The 15,487-nt window shown below is 41.3% G+C and overlaps 2 protein-coding genes and 1 pseudogene across 2 annotated transcripts in view; all 3 read right to left on the bottom strand.

The window, feature by feature from the left end:
• LOC146479648 (BTB/POZ domain-containing protein 6-like) overlaps positions 1–15,487 on the bottom strand; it is a 74,632-nt gene that overhangs the window by 25,286 nt on the left and 33,859 nt on the right. The window lies entirely within an intron of this gene.
• On the bottom strand, positions 3,905–5,307 carry LOC146479655 (BTB/POZ domain-containing protein 6-B-like). Its single transcript, XM_085110510.1, has one exon. The coding sequence runs from the start codon at positions 5,305–5,307 to the stop codon at positions 3,991–3,993; it is 1,317 nt and encodes a 438-aa protein (XP_084966636.1). The 3' UTR covers positions 3,905–3,990.
• On the bottom strand, positions 8,141–9,611 carry LOC146479654 (BTB/POZ domain-containing protein 6 pseudogene; annotated as a pseudogene).

Here is a 15,487-nt window from a genome sequence, read left to right as displayed (position 1 = left end):
TTATTGGTATTCTTTATCTCCAAAGTAACACTGTAGTCATTGCTCTCGCTCCCACATAAACAAAGTCCATGTAAAATTATGTCTTTGTTCATAGAGATATCAAGACGGTCTTTGTTCCCAGTATATCTCCAAATACCCAGTGCCATCGATTGAAATCTGCCACATCGTTGAACAGTACCATAGATGCCAGACCGTCTGGTCTCTGGAAATCCCACTGGAGAAGTTAAAGTCGAACTGAAAAACTTGAAAAAGGTGAATATTTCATCTGGAGTTAGAATTTTGGCGTCAATGACAACAGCGGCGAATTCTTCTTGTTTCATAACTGGAAAGCGTATTGATTTAACAATTCGCTCACCCAGAATCTTTCTTTTCGATTCACCATCTGTTGATGAGCCTTGTTTTTGACATTGTTTTGCTGCCCACGAATCAACCGCTTTAAACAAATCGACCTCTTTCACGCTCAATGAATCTCTTAAGACTACTGCTTCAAGTAAGGATCTCTCAATTGTCGCAAATCCATCCGATTTCACCGCCGTTTCTGTTTGCCTGTCGATCACCTTCCAGCATCAATCCACCATGTACTTCTTCTCCAACTATAGCACTCCCATCACATTACTTCCGCTCAAATTCATTTCATCGCTGTACATGTAACAAAACAACTCCAACAGATTCTCGTACTCACAGTCAGACATGCATTTCAATAGAGTCTCTAGTCTCCGCTAGCTCACCGTAAAACATGACTTCAAACACAGGACTGCCAATCAACAAAACAAACTTGTGAGCTGGAATCACTTGTTTACTTTCACTTTCACCATCGCTCTGACGAACCACAAACTTCACATCGCTGAAGAGATGGTTGTTGAGCATAAACTTGGTTTTTTCTCTGGTGATTTTCTTTGTCTGCCAGTTTTCTTCGACAGACATGTTGGCTAGTAGAAGGCGTCCAAAAGTTCACGATATCTCTTCTCCTTGGTCGCTGTAGGCACTCCTATCAAACAGTTGTTGATCGGCAGTCAAGCAGTATGGAACAGCGCCCGTTTACGCATACCGCACATCACCTGATGCTCAGTTTGCGTGACGTAAATATCAAATGTTTTCACTTTCACCAGACCAGAACGGATTTTATTGCGTGGTTTTCTGAGAAACAGAGCACAGAGGGATGATAGCGCCTTATACTTCACATTCAAGTGGTCACACGAAAGGCAGCCCATGGCCAATCGTAGTGTGTGCATGTAAAGCAAGGTTATTAATACAGCTGATTTGGAGGTGTAAACGGTAGTGGTATATATCTAAAGTAATTGAAAAAATACAATGTATTTATGATTTTATCTTTGCTTTGTGGTTTCCTCAGACGGTTGTCTTGCCGCGTACTTAAGAGCCAAATTTCGGTGCAGTTTATATGTCAACTGTGCAGATAATTGAGTGGAATTGTAGTAGTTCGCATGAGCCATATTAGTGAGATTGTCGCTGGACTGAGTCGCCGGAGAGAAACTGAAAATAATACGAAATAAAGCCTTCTTACTTTTACTTAATTGTCCCTTGGTGTGTCCTGGCCGATTCAAACGCCATTTTGACGATTTGTGTCCACTCGAGCTACCAGCCACTATAATATAAGTACTTGTCTTGGTGCCTGTATGCAATTGAATTGTATGAGTTCTAATGAGTTGAGTTGAGTTTAATACAGTACAAGACAGGACAGGACAGGACGGATTTAATGCAATACTTCGACTATTTGAACGTCTCTTTAAAATCTTTTAAAATTTTATGAAGTTTCTGGTTAGGGCACTCGTAGTAAACAGATCAGTCAAGCAGTATGACATTGGTACCAAAGGGTGCAGTGGCGTGACAGAAATAACAATTATTTTCACTTTCAGCGGGCTGGAATGGATTTTATTGCGTGGTGTTTTGAGAAATGGCAAGGCAAAAAGATGCTGTTACTTAACATTCAAGTGGTTACATTTACGGTATTCTTTCACATACACAAACACCCAAGTGAGTTTTTATCGTACAGTAACAAGTGGATGTAACTCTTTAGCTAAGGCTTGCCAAGGCTTAATTTTCTCTAGTTTCCGACGGCAATTTCTCGCTCCTGGTCATAATGAAAACAGATAAAAGACAACTTAATGTAAAGGGTGGAAAGCTCACGAACACAAGTCTGTACACTTCTGACATTTGACGCGTTCTATCAAATCAGCTTAGTATTGTTTGCACCTCCACAAGCAGGGAAAATTAGTGTTTAAATCAAATCAGTGCAAGCTAGTGGCACGAGGCTCACCAACTTCGATTCTCCCCGCACTTCCACCCCCCCCCCCCCCCTCCCCCCGCTCCTTCCACGCTACTGGAACCAATTTTATGTTCAAGCAAAAGTATTTGATCAAATATGTGGCACGGCTTTCACCATAACGCAGAAAAATTCCTTGACAAGCCTCTTTAAACCAAGGAAATTCTTTATAATTATAGCCATAATAGATGTGGACACAACCGGAAGTATTAAAACTAAAGTCGGAACTAAACTAAAGATAGTGCATGTTAGGGGGAGGGTGGAGGGGGGTAAAGTTTCTGAAAAACCTGTGCTGCTGCATCGGTGGGGAGTGGAAACGAATCGAATGTTTGGTTTTATCAACAGAGTTAAAGTAATTTGGCCACCGTTCACAGATTTGAGTGCTGTCGTTTCGAGCGCTGGCCCTCCGTCAGAGCGAATCTGACGAAAGGCTAACACTGGAAAGGTCAGATAGTATTTGGAAGACTGCTAAAAACCTGCGATAAGACCCAATTTTAGCAGCCCTCTTCTTTCCTGATCATGATGTGCAATGAATGTGGTCGCGCAAAAATGGGAAATTTTCACTTCAGTTGTTACCAAGGGAAACGACAAGATATTCGCTGTGACCATTTTGTATTTCGACAACTCAAACAACCTCCCATTAGCAGATAAAGGATTTTTATACTGGAATTGCATCGTATTCTGTAAGACTGGTCAATCACCGGAACGCACCAGGCCCTAAATCCTTTCGTATTTGTTATACGACATTTTGAGTATAAACAAGATTATTAAATTATTTTTTTGGCAAACCTCCACTGTATATTCTTGTGACAAAACCCTCGTTAAAACAAGTTTGTTCGAAGAGGACCCATGCACCTTGTCTGGGGTAGGGGGGTTATCGAGGACACCACCTATTTCATGAACATTACCAACAAAATTTTATTAGGTTTAAAATTTGAGTTGACACAGAAATATTCAACTAGCAAGAGTCACTGTTACTAGAAAAACAAGAAAAGCGAAGTTTGAATCTCACTGTCATTTTTTATCGCCGGCTAGAGGGGTGGTTATGGAATAAAGACACCATCTATACGAAGAGGGGAGGGGGGAGGGGGGTTTGCAGGCAGAGACCACCATCTGTTTTGTGGTTTGGTAGGTCCTCTTCGAGTATAGTAGTTTTGACCCTAATAAAGAGTTAAGACTTGACTGAGTGCAAGGTGATAATTTTTACATATCAAGTGACAAATTTCATTTTAAACATGTGGATCCAAAACCATACGAATTCGTGCTTTTGTGGCATTACCTTACCATGTAACCTTTCTTCCTTTTAATACAAAAGTATTTTTGCGCGGTTTACGACCACGCAGAAAAAGCACATCGTAGTCAAAGGGTGTTGAGATCTAAAAAGAATAAGCTGGAATAATTCTAAAAAGCTTCAACATACATAGCAACGTACTGTATGTTTTTTTCCCAACTGAAATCTTAATCATTTAAAAAAAAAAGCCTGGTTACCCCCAATTTTCTTTCTACATTTCAATAGCCTTTGCGAAGATCTTATTTGCTCGCAGAGTCAGAACTGCGCAAAATGTTTCCGAATTAGTAGGCATCGTCCTCAAGAAACAGAGTTTCTCGGAACATCCCGAGATGCTGTCCTCAGAGAACGCTTGGGTTAAATTCTAACAAAAGAATGTTTAGGAGATTTAATTATTTAACAGAATCATGCCTATGGAAACTTACAAAGAAAACAAAAATTCAGAAAATTGACCCTGTGAATAACTCGTTCCATTCCCACAAGAGGTATATTGGTAAAAAGTAAACGTCACACCTGACATCTGGACCGTACAAAGGCCGCTACTTGATACTCTCGACTCTGGACCAGATATTTTGGCTTCCATTCGGTATTCCTTGGTTTTCTTTAAATCAACTACAGAGTCAAACAGGACCTCAAACCCGTAATAAGAACTACCTTTACATTGCATAAGCTTTGAAAAAAACGTTCCTTCCTTGGACACCACAGTAGAATTATTACTGCAATCCTTTATCTCCAATATCACCTCGTAGTCATTGTTTTCACTGCCAAACAAACACAGTCCATGTAACATGATGTCTTTGTCCACAGAAAAATTAAGAAAGTCTTTTGCCCCACCGTAGCGCCAATCCCGCTCATTTACCGATTTAAATCTACAACATCGGTGAGCAGGCATAGCAGACCGTCTGCTCTCTGGAAATCCAACAGGAGTAGCCAATACTGAATTGAAAAACTTGAAAAACAGGGTGATTTCATCTGGAGAAAGGATTTTTGCATCAAGGACGACAGTTGCAAATTCTTTTTCTTTCATCACTGGAAAGCGAATCGCTTTGATAATCTCTTCGCCAAGAATCTTTCTTTTCTGTTCACCATTTTCTGCTAAACCTTGTTTTTCGCACTCCTTTGTTGCCCACTGATCAACAGCTTTAAACAAATCGATCTCTTCAATGGTCAGAGTATCTCTTGAGACTACTGCTTCAAGTAAGGATCTCTCAATTGTCGCAAATCCGTCCGAATTCACTGCCGCTTTTGTCTCCTTGTCAATAACCTTCCAGCATCGATCCACAAGTTCTTTCTCCTCATACTTTTCAGCCGTTGGTAGAATGCTGAAAATATTTGACGGATCTAAATTATTTTGCAAATATTCCGCACATTCATCAGCGAGTGAAGGCACCATGTATTTCTTAGCCAAGTACAACACTCCCATCACATTACTTCCGCTCAACCACGTTTCATCGCTGTACATGTAACGAAACAACTCCAACAGAATCTCGTACTCACAATCCGGCAGTTCAATAGAGTCTCTAGTCTCTGCTAGCGCACCGCAAAACATGGCTTCAAACACATGACTGCCAATCGACAGCACAAACTTATGAGCTGGAATCACTTGTTTACTTTCACTTTCGCGGTCGCTCTTACGAACCACAAACTTCACATCGCTGAAGAGATCGTTGTTTAGCATATACTTGGTTCTTTCTCTAATGGTGAGTCTCTTTGTTTGCCAGTTTTCTTGTACAGACATGTTGGTCATAGGAGAAGGCGTCCAAAACTTCACGATATCTCTTCTCCTTGGTCGCTGTAGGCAATCCTATCTGTTCAACAGTTGTTGATCGGCAGTCAAGCAGAATGGAACAGCGCCCGTTTACGCATAATCACATCACCACGCTCGGCTTGTGTGACGTAAATATCAAATGTTTTTACTTTCACCTGACCGGAACGGATTTTATTGCGTGGTTTTCTGAGAAATACAAATAGCGTGCGGGACGCACGCACACAAGCAGTAATTCGTTACTGTCTCTTTAAATGTGATACTGCCAAATCAGGCTGGTATCGTTCGCTCCTCTACGCAGCGAACAAATGAATTCCTTGTTTTCGTATCGAGTAGAGCTGCAGCAAAATGTTGCAAGTAGTGAAGCTGTGACCCATCCCCTTACCCTCCCCACCCTCGCCAGTTTCGCTACTAAAATCAATTTTATGTTTAAGCAAGAGTACTTGATCAAATATATTGTACAGTTTTTACTATAGAAATTGCCCCCTTTAAACCCGGGAAATTTATTATACCTTTAGCTATACTAGTTGTGGACACAACCGGAAATATTAATGCGAAATTGAAACTAAAGAAAACCGAATATTTTTAAGACTGTTACTAACCCGCTATCAGCCCTAATTTTTCGCAGCAGTGTTGTTTCCTCTGGTGTTGTGGTCGGCTCGTGTTTTCCGCGCGCGCCGGTGGTCAGTTGCCGAGGGAAACGAAACTAGAGCCATAAATAGGCATCAATTAGGATCATTCGCTCGGAATTAGGAAAACGCAAAGTGTCGACAAAGCTGAGCCGCGATATCCTTGGGAGACATTTTATTTAGTGACTCCTCAATGGCTTGTTGAATAGGGCTCCGCTAGATTTACAACGAATATTTCTCACGGTTTTCACTGCGTGCATCAGGAAAGCTCAAAATTTTGCGAGTTTTTTTTCTCCCTTCACGTTTTAGATTTGATTTATATCGACGCTTACAAACAATCTGGAACATGAACGAATGAAGTCTTTCTCCTTTCTGTTATAGAAACAATTTCAATAAATACTCAGAGTCTGGTGACCCCAGTGATGGCCTGTTTAGTTCTAATAAAATTCGAATATTCTCATGCAAAGAAAAAATAGAAAGAAATCATTGATAAAGGTTGTTATATAGTATTCGCCCTTTTAGGAATTTAGGAGAAGAGTAAGTAGTAGACAGATTCACTGAATTTGGTGGCAAATTTTATTCTTTGTATTCATACAAAAAATTACACGTAAAGGTGGTAAGAAGACAATTTTTGTATGTTATTGTTAAAATTGTGTGATGACATTTCGATTGCTGGTTTTTCGATAAACAAGAATAATTAAAATTCACTATTATATACAACTTATTGGTAAGAAAAAAGCTATAATAACACAATGATAACAATGGTTTCAACTACCTCCACCTCTTTTTGAGAATGTTTCTTTCTCTTTATGTTTCGGGTATTTTGAGTATAAGCAAGAATATTAAATCATTATTTTTATTACTGAGCATAGCAAAACTCCAGTAAAATTCCGATGACAAGGTCCTTTTGAGCTTCACCAAAAATTGAAGTTCAAGGCGATGATGGCCTGTCACTGCTGGAAATAAAATTGTTCCCTAGATTAAAAGGGATTCCATCCAAGACAAAAAAAAAGGTACGTAGTGGCTATATGTAGTTCCTGTCTTGTTTTTGTTTGGATTTTTGTTTCTCTGTGTATATGTGATGATGGTGGATGATTTTCAACTGAGCGCAGCCAACGCGTCGTGGTTAACGGTTCTAATTCTACGTGGTCTCCAGTACTATCCGGGATGCTTCAAGGTACCGTCTTGGGCCCTATCCTTTTTTGGATGTTTATAAACGACCTACCCCACAATATTGCATCTGGCATAAAGCTCTTTGCCGACGACTGTGTACTTTATCGTCCGATAAATTCCACCGAAGATCACCTGGCTCTCTAGCGAGACCTCGATCAACTAGATACGTGGGCGTCAACGTGGCAGATGAAATTTGCTCCTACAAAATGTTTTGTTATGTCAGTTACTTTAACGAAATCTCCTTTTAAGTTTAGCTACTACCTTTGTAATGTGCAGCTCGACGGTGCTTGCTATCAAAAGTATCTCGGTGTCTACATAACATGTACGCTGAGCTGGCAAATGCAGTGTGTTGAAGCCAAAAAGAAGGCCATGAGAGTCCTAGGGATCCTTCAGAGGAACCTTTCATCGTGTGCCAGATCTGTTAAAGAACATTGCTATCTATCCTTAGTGCGCCCGATTGCTGAATACGCCACTGTTGCCTGGTCTCCACACACAAAGAAAGGGATTGACTGCATTGAGTCTGTACAGCGCCGCGCCGCGCGGTTTGTTAACAACGATTATAGCCGTTATAGTAGTGTATCCTCTATGCTCACGGACCTAAATTGGCCCTCACTGCAATTAAGACGTAGCATATGTGACATCGGCATGTTTTATCAAATACATAGAGGTCACGTTAACATCTCCCCCCCCCCCCCCCCCCCCGCGAGCTTACATGATCTCTGTGCCGGCGTACAGCCGTACAGGGCGAGTCATGACTTTAAGATAAGTCTACCGTTCTCTTCAGTCGACGCTTACAAACACTCACTTTATGTAAGAACAATCCCAACATGGAATGTGTTACCACCTGACATCGTCAAGTCTGACTCTTACTCGGACTTTATCAGTTCTTTATATGTTCTAAACATATATAATTTAACCTATTTTGCGTCCGCTGGCCGCTCCATTGCCGGATTAGCTTTGCTAATGGCAATTATGCTAATTAAAGATTAAAGATTAAAGATGGTCTTGTTTCGGAAGTTGCGATCATGTTCTCCTGAAACTTTTCACTTTCACCAAAGGTGATTAAAATCGCCTTCGGTTAACTACACAGAAAACAAAATTTCAGGAAATTGACCGACCGATTCACTTGTTCCGTTCCTACCTTTATATACACTAGAAGAAAAGGTAAAATTTACACTACATTTTTGGACACTACTAAAACCATTACATCCATACGAAGAACGTGGACCAGATATATCTGCTTTAATTCGGTACCGTGTATTTTCCTTTAAAGGAACTGCTGGGTCAAACACGATTTCAAATCCATAATAATTACTGCTATTGTACTGCATAAGCTTTGAAGAGCCGATTGTTTCTGTCTTGGACACTACGGTTATCCGGTCAATATCTTTTACCTCAAGTGTTACTGTGTAGTCATTGTTCTCACTGCCAAAGAAGCTCAGTCCATGTAACATGATGTCTTTGTCAACAGAAAAAATTAAATAGTCTTTACACCCAACATTATAACTCTTACCATCTTCAGAAATCGATCGAAACCTGGCACAACGAAAAAAAGACACAGCTGAAGAGCGCTTGGTTTTTGAAAACCCCACTGGGGTAACCAGAGGTGAACTAAAAAACTGAAAGAACTCTACCAATTCACCTTTAGTGAACATATCTTTATTGAGGACGACAGATGCAAATTCCTCCTGTTTCATAAGAGGAAAGCGGATTGCTTTAAAAATTTGTTCGCCAAGAATCCTTCTTTTCTGTTCACCATTTACTTCTCAACCTTGTTTTCCGCACTCCTTTGTTGCCCACTGATCAACAGCTTTAAACAAATCGATCTCTTCAATGGACAGAGTTTCTCTTGAGACTACTGCTTCAAGTAAGGATCTCTCAATAGTCGCAAATCCATCCGAATTCACTGCCGCTTTTGTCTCCTTGTCAACAACCTCCCAGCATCGATCCACCAGCTCTTTCTCCTCATACTTTTCAGCCGTTGGCAGAATGTTGAAAACATTTGACGGATCTAATTTTTTTTGCAAATATTGTGTGCATTTATCAGCGAGTAAAGGCACCATGTACTTCTTAGCCAAGTATAACACCGCCATCACATTACTTCCGCTCAAATTAACTTCATCGCTGTACATGTAACGAAACAACTCCAACAGACTCTCGCACTCACAGTCAGGCAGTTCAATAGAGTCTCTAGTCTCCGCTAGCTCACCGTAAAACATGGCTTCAAACACAGGACTGCCAATCGACAACACAAACTTGTGAGCTGGAATCACTTTCTTACTTTCGCTTTCACCATCGCTCTTGCGAACCACAAACTTCACATCGCTGAATAGATGATTGTTGAGCATAAACGTGGTTCTTTCTCTGATGGTGGGTCTCTTTGTTTGCCAGTTTTCTTGTACAGACATCTTCGTTATAGGAAGTTGTCAAAAACTTATAGATATCTCTTTTCCTTGGTCGCTGTAGGCAATCCTATCAAACAGTTCTTGATCGGCAGTCAAGCAGTATCGAACAGCGCCCTTTTACGCATACTTACATCACCATGCTTAGTTTGCGTGACTCAAATATCAAATGTTTTCACTTTCACCAGACCGTAACGAAGTTTGTTGTGTGTTTTTCTGAGAAATCGCGCAGCGGGAGGACGCAAGCACACAAACAGCAATTCATTTATTCCAACTGTATGCTTCGCCAATTGATAAAACTATCCTTGCTAATGGAATAGTTTGAGTCACGACGATCGCGTTACGTTGTTTCCTTTGTGTTACGCGACTCAGACTATCACCGGAAATTTGTGAAATTCCATTGCGATAACGTAAGCTTCTCAATGACCTCTTTTCAGTCTCGCGTCGTGGTCTAAGACTGTCAAACAAAGCACGATTCCTTCGCCATGAACTCACCAATTTCCACCGTTTTAAATGTCGACAGCTTCTTAGAAGTTATTCTTTCGATTTGCCGCTTCAAAATGGTGAAATTTCCGTTTGAAAACGGCACACTTGAGTCCAGAACATGTTATAAACAATATGGCGCGACAATTTAATGCACTTTTAATTAAGAAATCAAATGATGCGTTGACGTCACACAGGTAAGGGTGAGTGGGTCCCCTCCCTCGCGATATAAGCGACAAGAATGGATTTTGATTGGCCTGCTGTTGTTGAAGACAATTAGAACAATACATCCCGAGTAGGAGAGGGGTGAGTTTAATGAATAAATTAATGTACCGATTTGTGGATACGAGGAAGAAAAAAAACAAGATGCCTGCTATACTGGCATTACGCGAGATGCCGTAGCTGATTCATTTATTCCAACTTTGTGCTTCGCAGATTTATAAAACCATCCTTGCTAATGGAATAGTTTGAGTCACGAAGATCGCGTTACGTTTCCCTTGTGTTACGCTACTCAGGGTTTCAAGGGAAATTGCGGGAATTCCATTGCGATAACGTAAGCTTCTCAATGACCTCTTTTCTGTCTGCAATTGTGGTCTAAGACTGTCAAAGAAAGAACGATTCCTTCGCCAGGAACTCTCCAATTTCCACCGTTTTAGATGTCGAGTGCTTCTTAGAAGTTATTCTTTTGATTTACCGCTTCAAAATGGTGAAATTTCCGTTTGAAAACGGCACACTTGAGTCCAGAACATGTTAACAATACGGCACCAAATTTAATCCGGATTTGATAAATAAATCAAATGATGCTTTGACGTCACACAGGTAGGGGTGAGTGGGTCCCCTCCCTCGCAATATAAGCGACAAGAATGGATTTTGATTGGCCTGCTTTTGTTGAAGACAATCAGAACAATACATCCCGAGTAGGAGAGGGGAGAGTTTAATGAATAAATTAATATACAGATTTGTGGCTACGAGGAAAAAGAAATCGTCCCGTTTTTAGACACGGTATGCCCCCTCAGGGCATCCCGCGTAAAAAAAAACAAGATGCCTGCTACACTGGCATTACGCGTGATGCTGGGGCTGATAAGCTCCTGGGCTGATTCATTTATTCCAACTGTGTGCTTCGCCGATTGATAAATCTATCCTTGCTAATGGAATAGTTTGAGTCACGACGATCGCGTTACGTTGTTTCCCTTGTGTTACGCGACTCAGACTTCCACCGGGAATTTTTGAAATTCCATTACGATAACATAAGCTTCTCAATGACCTCTTTTCAGTCTCGCGTCGTGGTCTAAGACTGTGAAACAAAGCACGATTCCTTCGCCAGGAACTCACCAATTTCCACCGTTTTAAATGTCGGGTGCTTCTTAGAAGGTATTCTTTCGATTCACCGCTTCAAAATGGTGAAATTTCCGTTTGGATTCATTTATTCCAACTGTATGCTTCGCCAATTGATAAAACTATCCTTGCTAATGGAATAGTTTGAGTCACGACGATCGCGTTACGCTATTTACCTTGTGTTACGCGACTCAGACTATTACCGGAAATGTGTGTAATTCCATTACGATAATGTAAGCTTTCAATGACCTCTTTTTAGTCTCGCGTCGTGGTCTAAGACTGCCAAACAAAGCACGATTCCTTCGCCAGGAACTCACCAATTTCCACGGTTTTAAATGTCGGGTGCTTCTTAAACGTTATTCTTTCGATTCACCGCTTCAAAATGGTGAAATTTCCGTTTGAAAACGGCACACTTGAGTCCAGAACATGTTAACAATATGGCGCGACAATTTAATCCGTCCTTAATAAATATATCAAATGATGCGTTGACGTCACACCGGTAGGGTTGAGTGGGTCCCCTTCCTCGCGATTAAAGCGACAAGAATGGATGTTGATTGGCCTGCTGTTGTTGAAGACAATCAGAACATTACATCCCGAGTAGGAGAGGGGAGAGTTTAATGAATAAACAAGATGCCTGCTACACTGGCATTACGCGTGATGCTGGGGCTGATTCATTTATTCCAACTGTGTGCTTCGCCGATTGATAAATCTATCCTTGCTAATGGAATAGTTTGAGTCACGACGATCGCGTTACGTTGTTTCCCTTGTGTTACGCGACTCAGACTTCCACCGGGAATTTTTGAAATTCCATTACGATAACATAAGCTTCTCAATGACCTCTTTTCAGTCTCGCGTCGTGGTCTAAGACTGTGAAACAAAGCACGATTCCTTCCCCAGGAACTCACCAATTTCCACCGTTTTAAATGTCGGGTGCTTCTTAGAAGGTATTCTTTCGATTCACCGCTTCAAAATGGTGAAATTTCCGTTTGGATTCATTTATTCCAACTGTATGCTTCGCCAATTGATAAAACTATCCTTGCTAATGGAATAGTTTGAGTCACGACGATCGCGTTACGTTATTTACCTTGTGTAACGCGACTCAGACTATTACCGGAAATGTGTGTAATTCCATTACGATAATGTAAGCTTTCAATGACCTCTTTTTAGTCTCGCGTCGTGGTCTAAGACTGTCAAACAAAGCACGATTCCTTCGCCAGGAACTCACCAATTTCCACGGTTTTAAATGTCGGGTGCTTCTTAAACGTTATTCTTTCGATTCACCGCTTCAAAATGGTGAAATTTCCGTTTGAAAACGGCACACTTGAGTCCAGAACATGTTAACAATATGGCGCGACAATTTAATCCGTCCTTAATAAATATATCAAATGATGCGTTGACGTCACACCGGTAGGGTTGAGTGGGTCCCCTCCCCCGCGATTAAAGCGACAAGAATGGATGTTGATTGGCCTGCTGTTGTTGAAGACAATCAGAACATTACATCCCGAGTAGGAGAGGGGAGAGTTTAATGAATAAATTAATATACCGATTTGTGACTACGAGGAAGAAAAAAAAACAAGATGCCTGCTACACTGGCATTACGCGTGATGCTGGGGCTGATTCATTTATTCCAACTGTATGCTTTGCCGATTGATAAGACTATCCTTGCTAGTGGAATAGTTTAAGTCACGACGATCGCGTTACGTTGTTTCCTTTGTGTTACGCGACTCAGAGTATCACCGGAAATTTTAGCCTCCCACGCAGACGTTCTTAGGGCAGGAACGCGTGACGAACCCCCAAGAACGTCTGCGTGGGAGGCTACGGAAAATTTGTGAAATTCCATTACGATAACGTAAGCTTCTCAATGACCTCTTTTCAGTCTCGCGTCGTGGTCTAAGACTGTCAAACAAAGCACGATTCCTTCGCCAGGAACTCACCTATTTCCACCGTTTCACGTGTCGGGTGCTTCTTAGAAGTTATTCTTTCGATTTATCGCTTCAAAATGGTGAAATTTTCGTTTGAAAACGGCACACTTGAGTCCAGAACATGTTAAAACAATATGGCACGACTATTTAATCCGTCATTAATAAATATATCAAATGATGCATTGACGTCACACAGGTAGGGGTGAGTGGGTCCCCTCCCTCACGATATAAGCGACAAGAATGGATTTTGATTGGCCTGCCTTTGTTGAAGACAATCAGAACAATACATCCCGAGTAGGAGAGGGGAGAGTTTAATGAATAAATTAATGTACCGATTTGTAGCTACTACGAAGAAAAAAAAAAAAAAAAAAAGAAATCGACCCGTTTTAAGACACGGTATGCCCCCTCGGGGCATCCCGCGTAAAAAAAAAACAAGATGCCTGCTATACTGGCATTACGCGAGATGCTGGGGCTGATTCATTTATTCCAACTGTATGCTTCGCCGATTGATAAAACTATCCTTGCTAATGGAATAGTTTGAGTCACGACGATCGCGTTACGTTGTTTCCCTTGTGTAACGCTACTCAGGGTTTCAAGGGAAATTGCGGGAATTCCATTGCGATAACGTAAGCTTCTCAATGACCTCTTTTCAGTCTCGCGTCGTGGTCTAAGACTGTCAAACAAAGCACGATTCCTTCGCCAGGAACTCACCAATTTCCACCGTTTTAAATGTCGGGTGCTTCTTAGAAGTTATTCTTTCGATTTCCCGCTTCAAAATGGTGAAATTTCCGTTTGAAAATGGCACACTTGAGTCCACAACATGTTAACAATATGGAGCCAAATTTAATCTGTTTTTAATAAATAGATCAAATGATGCGTTGACGTCACACAGGTAGGGGTGAGTGGGTCCCCTCCCTCGCGATGTAAGCGACAAGAATGGATTTTGATTGGCCTGCTTCTGTTGAAGACAATCAGAACAATACACCCCGAGTAGGAGAGGGGTGGGTTTAATGAATAAATTAATGTACCGATTTGTAGCTACGAGGAAGAAAAAAAAAAAGAAATCGACCCGTTTTTAGACACGGTATGCCCCCTCAGGGCATCCCGCGTAAAAAAAGAAATCGACCCGTTTTTAGACACGGTATGCCCCTTCAGGGCATCCCGCGTAATTAATATACCGATTTGTGACTACGAGGAAGAAAAAAAAAAAAAAACAAGATGCCTGCTATACTGGCATTACGCGAGATGCTGGGGCTGATTCATTTATTCCAACTGTATGCTTCGCCGATTGATAAAACTATCCTTGCTAATGGAATAGTTTGAGTCACGACGATCGCGTTACGTTGTTTTCCGTGTGTTACGCGACTCAGACTATCAGCGGAAATTTGTCAAATTCCATTACGATAACGTAAGCTTCTCAATGACCTCTTTTCAGTCTCGCGTCGTGGTCTAAGACTGTCAAACAAAGCACGATTCCTTCACTAAGAACTCACCAATTTCCACCGTTTTACGTGTCGGGTGCTTCTTAGAAGTTATTCTTTCGATTTACCGCTTCAAAATGGTGAAATTTCCCTTTGAAAACAGCACACTTGAGTCCAGAACATGTTAAAACAATATGGCGCGAGTTAATCCGTCTTTAATAAATAGATCAAATGATGCATTGACGTCACACAGGTAGGGGTGAGTGGGTCTCCTCCCTCGCGATATAAGCGACAAGAATGGATTTTGATTGGCCTGCTTCTGTTGAAGACAATCAGAACAATACACCCCGAGTAGGAGAGGGGTGAGTTTAATGAATAAATTAATGTACCGATTTGTAGCTACGAGGAAGAAAAAAAAAAAAAAGAAAAAAAAGAAATCGACCCGTTTTTAGACACGGTATGCCCCCTCAGGGCATCCCGCGTAAAAAGATGCCTGCTATACTGGCATTACGCGTGATGCTTGGGCCGATTCATTTATTCCAACTGTATGCTTCGCCGATTGATAAATCTATTCTTGCTAATGGAATAGTTTGAGTCACGACGATCGCGTTACGTTGTTTCCCTTGTGTTACGCGACTCAGACTTTCACCGGGAATTTTTGAAATTCCATTACGATAACATAAGCTTGTCAATGACCTCTTTTCAGTCTCGCGTCGTGGTCTAAGACCGTCAAACAAAGCACGATTCCTTCGCCAGGAACTCACCAATTTCCACCATTTCAAATGTCG

Source organism: Pavona decussata, unplaced genomic scaffold (genome assembly GCF_977016875.1).
Source record: "Pavona decussata unplaced genomic scaffold, jaPavDecu1.1 SCAFFOLD_58, whole genome shotgun sequence".
In the NCBI taxonomy this organism is placed as follows: domain Eukaryota; kingdom Metazoa; phylum Cnidaria; class Anthozoa; order Scleractinia; family Agariciidae; genus Pavona; species Pavona decussata.
The sequence above is the reverse complement of the archived record's forward strand: the minus strand, read 5'-3'. Positions and strand labels throughout refer to the sequence as shown.

What these genes read in the sequence shown, in the direction of transcription:
- LOC146479655 (XM_085110510.1), bottom strand. Translation starts at nt 5,307, where the DNA reads ATGTCTGTACAAGAAAACTGGCAAACAAAGAGACTCACCATTAGAGAA.